This window comes from Ostrinia furnacalis, unplaced genomic scaffold (assembly GCF_004193835.3).
Source record: "Ostrinia furnacalis isolate ACB-3 unplaced genomic scaffold, ASM419383v2 OfSCF7671, whole genome shotgun sequence".
Classification (NCBI taxonomy): domain Eukaryota; kingdom Metazoa; phylum Arthropoda; class Insecta; order Lepidoptera; family Crambidae; genus Ostrinia; species Ostrinia furnacalis.
The window spans coordinates 79,821-87,964 of record NW_021137910.1 but is presented as its reverse complement, the minus strand read 5'-3'; the positions used below and the strand labels follow the sequence as shown (position 1 = coordinate 87,964).

The 8,144-nt window shown below is 33.2% G+C and overlaps 1 protein-coding gene across 1 annotated transcript in view; it reads right to left on the bottom strand.

Annotated features, from left to right (window-relative positions):
* Window positions 1–964: 964 nt before the first annotated feature.
* The window catches only part of RhoGAP68F (Rho GTPase activating protein at 68F), a 34,913-nt gene continuing 27,733 nt past the window's right edge, over window positions 965–8,144 (bottom strand). Inside the window, exons 8-10 of the mRNA XM_028322573.1 lie at window positions 6,757–6,957; window positions 6,054–6,160; window positions 965–3,386 (exon numbers count right to left, since the gene is read on the bottom strand). Coding sequence (XP_028178374.1) covers window positions 3,216–3,386; window positions 6,054–6,160; window positions 6,757–6,957 — 479 coding nt within the window. The 3' untranslated portion in view covers window positions 965–3,215. The remainder of the gene's footprint in view (window positions 3,387–6,053; window positions 6,161–6,756; window positions 6,958–8,144) is intronic.

Genomic DNA, 8,144 nt, shown 5'->3' with positions numbered 1-8,144 from the left:
AGTAGGTAGGTATGTATGTGTGTAATGTGTATGTTTATATCCCTGTACAGTCAGTCAGTGAAGTAAATAAATAAATATCGTGGGATGTTTTTTTTTATGTGACAGGAGGCAAACGAGCAGATGGATCACCTGATGTCCAGATGTCTAGGAATAAATATTATGTTATAAAAAGGCAAAGACGAGATTGAGAAAATAATTTATAAAAGTTTCTTATTTACATGCTGTAATTTAATTGTTTTTTTTTAATAACCCGATAAAACTTGATTAATCTAATAACCTAACCAATAAGTGCAATAGCTTTGAATATTATAGAATGGACAAATTATACGGACAATTATTTATTTTATCATTTTTTGGGTTATTTAATATTAGACTTTATTGTAGAACGCCATTCATGCATTAAAATTTGTTCTTATCAAATCCCGCTAAAATACAACATGTCCGTTTCAAATCCCATTAAAACGGAATGTTCGTAACAAAGTACGCCAAAATGAAAATAGTTTTCATTATAATTCAAATTATATTTAATTTAAAGGTGAATAGGAATTACTGTTAGTTTTGCAAGATGACAATAATAATTCGTATCATATATTTTTTTGCCTAAGGCCAAAGCTATATGGATAAGCGGTTTTTTTCAATTTCTCGAAATCTTATCAAAATCGTTTTAGCGGGATTTGAAACTAGACGCCTCATGTATGTATGCGATAGATTTGTTTTAAGTTTAATAGCCGAACTCTTCACTGTGATAATAATTTTATTTAACTAAGGATTAGCTAACGCTGACCACGTCTGTTTAAATCGTGAAATATTTATTAATAATTTGGATTATAATTAGGGTACAATTACGTACCATAAAGAGTCAATACAATAAGTAGTGTATAAACGGAATAGCAGCGTCGTGCGCCCCAATGGTCACTGATGAATGCTTTTACAAGTATAATACAATTATTGCATGTTCGTTCAAACCATTGTGCTTCCATTTACCGAGTGCTTAAACTAATTCGATTAATATAGACAATTATTAAAACATCTTACAATATGTGATTTATACCTAAACTATAAAATTATTGTTTTATTACAATTATTTATTATTATTGTGACCTTGGAAGTATCAGAATGAATAAATGGCACTCTCATTTCGTACAAATTTAGTTAACTTATTGAAAATCCCATGCATGCTCTCATTTTATACAAAAACAATTAGATATCCAAATAATGAGGGACCTTAATGTTCTATTCCTAGATAAAGTACACAATATGTAGTATAAAGAATAATTACCTATAAACATTGAATAATTTTGTTAAGGTCAAGAGAAGGAAGACGAAAATATTTCAAACCATTACAAACCAACAACTTGGTGACATTAAATTAACTAGCAGATTTCAAGTTAGTAGTCCATCCATAAGAGAAATCTCTAAAACAACTCGATTCTTGAGAAACAGGATTAATAACAGTTTTTGTCCTTGACAGTTAAATCAAGGCTGGGAAGAAGTTAATAAATATCGTCATTTGTAACGGTATTTAAGGTGTATAATAAATAAGTGTATAGACAGACACTGTATCACCGCACCTTTACGGCCCTATACTTGACTGCCGCACATGCTATTGAATGGGTCAGAAGGGGAACGAGTAACCGACCTTTTGTCATCTGCATAAAGGACCAATAACGCTATCGGCGGGTATAATCTTGTATTCATCTTGCGAAAACGGTTATTCCCAATAATCCCATTACAAGGTAATTTCAGCATTTTTTCCAAAGATGAAGATCCTTCAAATTTTGCATCAGTATCAAGAAAATTCACAAAAACACGGAATGATAGCAGTCAATTTATGATAGGAGAGCGGGAATAAGCCAAATTATCGCGTGACAAACATTTGAATGCATTTGAAATATGGCTTTAACTACAATATTGTAAAAAGAATAAAATAATCATTAAACTAAAAATTAAACATTACTATTCTATATACCCTATGTTTGTTATTTTTGGTATAAATCTCTACTATCCCTAATAAAATACCCAATCATACAAAGTAACATTTATGATTATAAAGTATTTAAGGTTCGTATTATGAACGATATTTAAATAAATACGAATCAAGATTTAGATTTCGATTCATAATAAGAACCCAAGTGTTGAAAACACTAACTCAAAGAATCTCAACGTTCTATTACATGTTTATTTTAAGATTCAACTTTTATATAATTACTAATCGAAATAAAAATAGATACAGACATACTACTGATTCTTATCGTATGTAACATTGAAATAAGTATGTCTACTGTCACAACAGATATTTTAATATTGGAAAATGGAGTAAATTAAATTACATATTGTTGCATGGAATGATGTTTTAACAATAAATAATTAACATACAATGGGAATTCTATGTAACAATGGGAATAATAAGGAATCATGGTACTATTTAATCAATGTTTGATCTTTATTGTATATTTCTTTAATATCTGCAATAGGTCTTCCATATGTATTATTACGTCGATGATATGAAAGTACAAAAAGTTTATTATACACCTACGTAGTCTTATACAAATATAACGAGTAGTCGTATAGTGTGCCGAATACGATCTTACAAAAGGCCTTAGATTTTATTAATCTAAGCAAAAGGCTAGTTCTGTTATCAAAATAATATATTGGACAGTGGACTGTTACAGTAATCATAAGAAAATTTACTTCGCGGTAGCATTTAGTTTTCTATTACTTCAGCACGGTTTGAAAATGACTTTAGATAACGTAATTGCTTGGTTGATTTGGTTCTGAAATATATTGTGTTAACTACGATTTCCTTGATTGTGACTTGTGATTTATTCAATGGACGGCAGTAGGCTGAATGTAAGCGATAATAATTATTTAAGATGATGTTTGACACGGAAAAGAAATGCATAAACATAAACATGTTATTCGTTGGAAATCAAAATCATCGATCAAAGCACGGTAAAATTCCTTGATTTGTAGAACTAGCCACATAATTTTAAAATATTCGTTGTAAAATTTCAGAATAGCCGTTGATTAACAATGAATAATATTGTAAAATTCATCGGCGAGAATCATAGTGGCAGGTAAAATTAAATTCATTCGTTCAACATTGATACGAGTGAGTAAAGTTTAAAAAAAGAAATATAATAAAATGTTCTTAAAAAGAAAATCCATTGAGATTTCATGTGGTTACGGAATGATTGAGAGGCGGATGAATCAATTTAGATGATGAATATTGATTCTTGGTTCTCCAGAAGGAAGTCTGTGAACGCGTTGATGGGTGCGATGGCCTGCAGCGACATCTGTCCGTTGGGTGGCCAAGCCAAGTTGGGCCCGAACACGACGGCCAAGTTGCTGCTGGTCATCTTGTTCAGGCAGCTCCTGTCTTGCACCTGCGTGAATAACACATCTCAATACATTTATTTCAGGCTAGCATTTAGCCAATCGCACCTGAAATATTATTATTTTTTCTTAAAACTCTTCACGGAGCAGCTGTTATTTCGTAATTATTTATTTCCTAAATAAAGAATAAATAAAAATACAACACTAAGTTCTAGGCATATCTCCAGGAACATCTCATACAGCAGGAGAGTGACGTCATACCAGCCATGAGCTGAGACACAAAAGTGTAAACCGAAGATAATAATAATAATAATCAATAATATCATGCAGGACGACTCCAACTCCGCAATCAACTCTGAACACGTAACTCACTTGGCATGAGCCCGTGAGTTAACGTTATACCGAAGAACTTATGGACTTCGAGTAAAAAAAAAGCCTAAGAAATAATAATCATAATTATTATTAATGACTGTCGGCCATATTGTGTATGCTTATGTATCGTATAGCCCGACCAGGAACATAAAAACCCTCGCCATGTTGCGGAAAACTAATGGTACTAATTTCTTTTAATGGCAACAGTAACTGAAAACTTCATTGACATGTCACCTTGCATGTCAGTCTATTGCTGTCAACGTGTAAACAAACTTTATTTTAAATGTGCGCAATTGATTTTGTGAATTAAATTGCTAAAATTTTTTATAGTCGTGAAAGAAAAGTGGTTCACAATGTGTTACAGTATTTGTCGAAGAGAAAAACTAAGGGTTAGGATAATATTTTCATTGAATAATGTTTCCGACAAAGGTTGTCAAATTGACTGACATGTTTATCTTATAGTACAGTCCACTATGAAAATTAGCTGTTGTTTGTTTCAACTAGGGTGATTGCTATAGTAATTGGCCTGTACATAGTTATTGGCCACCTTGGCTAAAATAAAAATAAACAAGCATATGTACGTTATTAAGAGTGGAAAAGGGACACAAATACTTTCTCTGAGCAATACGCTGTCCAATGTAGTATGTCAGAGTAAGAACAGATGGCACTCTAAACAGCAGAAGCTTTCTTTCGACAACGAGTCGTCCGAGTAGCCGCATGCTTGTCAAAATTTTAAGGTAAATATAATTATGAATATTGTTCGTAATTTAATTGTTTTTGCTTGTTATAGTAATTTTACTGTTTTTTTGTAAAGAGATAAATGGTAGCTTATGTAGATAGATTAAGTTACTTTGTTTTGGAACAAAATAACTTTAAAATTATACCGGCCAATAACTATACCACGTTTTCTATTTATTTCAGTTATTGGCCATGGGTGGCCAATAATTAAATTTTACTTTTATTGTATTTTTATTCAAGATTAAGTTAATTTAACCCTTAAATATTTGCTATTAAAATACTAACGTCCTAACCTATTAGGATCAGTAATTAGCCGGGGGGCCAATTACTGACACTTATGCACGGCCAATAACTATTTTTATTGATTTACTTTACCTAGATTGTTACAAGATGCCGTAGGTAACACAGTATACTAAGGTTGGTATAAGTAGTTGGAACAGAAACACTTAATCAGTTAAAAAAATAAAAGAAGAAGGAGACAGTTATCTTTGTCACAATTGTTACAATGTTACTGAATGTACTGACGATGATGAGATAGATGAAGAAATCGATAAGAGTGATACTGATGACGAATTCTTAGCTAATCTTAAGGAAAGACAAAATGAGTTAGGATTACAAAGCGTGAAGTTTCAGTGATTTTTATGGGTTTTTTTCGGTGGCTAATAACTGTACTTCTAGGAGCCAATTACTGTGTTTTTGGGGCTAATAGCTAAATTTAATGTGATCTCTGATATTTTTAAAATTATTATTGTAATTCTTATCGTATAACACCAAATAGGTACTAGCTTAAATAGCAGCAATATTTTTTTCTCATAATAAAATATAAAAAGTAAAGAAAAGTCGAGTTTTTGTTACATTTTACACAAGTTAACTTACACAACGCTCTTAAAGGGCCAATAACTGTAGCAATCACCCTACCTATTTTAAAGCTTTTTGTCACTTTGTAAGTGTTGAATTTTATGGAATTGGAAAAAAGTACCGAGTTTGAAGCGTTCATGAGGAGACATTGTAGTTGAATATTCAAGTTCTGAATTGGATTATTGATGAATAATAAAATAAATCCTACTAGCTCGATGGATTGTTTCATTTAATTTATTTAAACCAGGTTACCAATAATATAATCTTTTTTCGTTAATTTATGAAAATATCAAATTAGCCCGTAATCCTGAATCCTGATACATAAAGTTAGCCTATTAATTTAACACAGGTACGACTGTACTCAGTGTTGCACTATCAAATGCAATTGACGCGCCTCTATGCCAGGGTTTTTATGTTCCTGGTCAGGCTTTAACTTATGCTTCGTATCATAACACACATGTTATGATACGAAATTTAATATACAGTATGGTAGTTATCGAAACAAAACTAGTGTAGGTAGTTGTTAAAATATATTAAGGAATTCCTCAATTTGCTGATATTTATAAAGTGATTGGCTTAGCCATTACGAAAATCATTCTTGTGTCAAAGCCGAAAAAACGGCAAGTCTAGGCGTAGACCACCGACTTTTAGTTGGCCTATAGTTGGGTCGGGCTGTTGATCAGTCTATCAGCCGACTAAAAGTCTGCAGCCTGCGGGGTAAAAAAGCTGTTTTTTTTAAAATATATTACCTTCCACAGAAATTGTATGATGAACTTCAGAAGTTTGTAGTTATCCAGGGGCAAGCGCTCCAGAATTAGTATCTTCACCCGACGGGGCTTGTCCCGGAGAGACCAGGCTGTAATGAAAATGACTGTTAGAAAAAACAATCATCAGCTGTTACAACTCAAAAGCCAGAAGGCAAGGTTTAAAAGTTGAATGAGTAACTTTAACCTTAAGGGTTAAGTTATTTTAATGAGTAACAGCTATCATTAATTATGGATGCACCATGGAATGCTTCGCAGCAATCAACTGAAATCCTTTGATAAGCTGTCACAATTACGTTGCATGGAAATTATGAAGTGACGTCTTATCAAGTCAAGTCAAATTTCGAAGAATAATGGATAAATAATAAATGAAGGGGCTATTTCGTTATTACATTTTGATCATATTATCTTTATCTTAAGTTCTTAACTCATCATCATTACCCTTTGTTCGCATAAGGACAGATTCTCAATACGACAGATTCGCATAAGGACAGATTCTCAAAAAGACAAAGTACAGATCAACACACCATTCCATTCCATTTTATACTTTATTCAGATAGTTTAATTTTTCTTAAATACTAGTAATGTTACACGTCTAACTAGAATGCGCGCTATCATATCATCTTATCGAGGCATTATCGATGCACGTTATTGTCTGGCCTTTAATCGTAATTTAGTAATGACTCACTCTGAAACTTGAGAATCTCGTCGTACAGGTCAAACGTCATGAGTGGCTCCTCCAGATCCCTGAGGAATGTCTTGAGCAGCACAGCAGCGTTATGAGGGTCGTTCCGGAATGATATCGGCTCGCCGCGGTTGCAAGACCTCTGCAGCTCCTTTATCACTGATATGTTGGCTGAACGGCGGAATATACCCTCGGTCTCCAGCGCTGGAATCAAACAAGAACGGTTAATTAAGATGAGGAAGTTTACCAGTTAATATGCGGTCGACATCATAGTCGAAGTATACATTTTTATTGCAAAGCATCACCTATGACAAACTACATAAGGTGACATAGAGAGATCTTATCTTTAGTCATCAACAAGAATAACTGTTGATGTCGACAACCAATAGAGTTGTAAACTGACAGAAAACTACTAGATTGTGCTATGTTATCGTTGAAAAATGTCGACATTAGTTTTAAGTGCTTATCCCCACACTCAAATCAAATCTTAAAGTTTTCTAACATATTCCAAGCCAGTGAATCCATAAAGATTTCGGATCTGTAAATATCTAGTACATTTTCCACCATGCATGTATATAGTGGGGGGCCGGGTAGTCCGTGCCCACCTCAGAATTGTCCATTGTCCACCCCCCCCCCCCCCCCCCCCACCCTCCTCCTCCTCCCCCACCCCCCTGCGGCAGGGCGAGTGTCGCGGGCCCCCACTAAAAATATCCCTTTGGTCCCACCCCAAAACATTCCATTGTATCAGAACTTATCTTGTAATAACCAGTCTTATAACGCCTTGAGAAGATTATGATTCATTTTCCTAAAATAAAGAACTTAAGAAGGATTATCAAAAGGGCAGAAGAGGGAAAAACATTATTAACAAATTTAAGATGATTCATACTACCCACACCAAAAGGCTTAAAACCAATCGCTAATTTATTGCGCCATAATATATTGTCGGTACATGTCGATATAATGAACACTGTTGATCTGAAATCTTGTTCGTATTAGAGAAACCATAGGACCAATATTGTTTCCGATTTAAATTTCGCAGAAATATAACCCTAATGTCGGGAAAACTATGTGAGATGTCACAAATCAAATTTAGCAATCTATTATTCACCAACTTGAATTTATAACCAGCTAGTTCATTAATTTATTAATACCAACACAATTTGTTGAGTTTAAAATTGTTAAGTTTCTTTTTTCATATAAGTTTTAGTTTAAGTTTATTGTAAACTTGTTTGAGGTTCATTCAATAAATAAAATAAAAAACATTACTATTATATCTTTAGATCGTCTAAAAAAAATCTCATATGTTAGGATCGCCCATGTTGTACCTTTACAACTTTTGTATTCTTATGATTGCCAAGTTATGTGTAATGTGCAACAAAGAGTATGTTTGT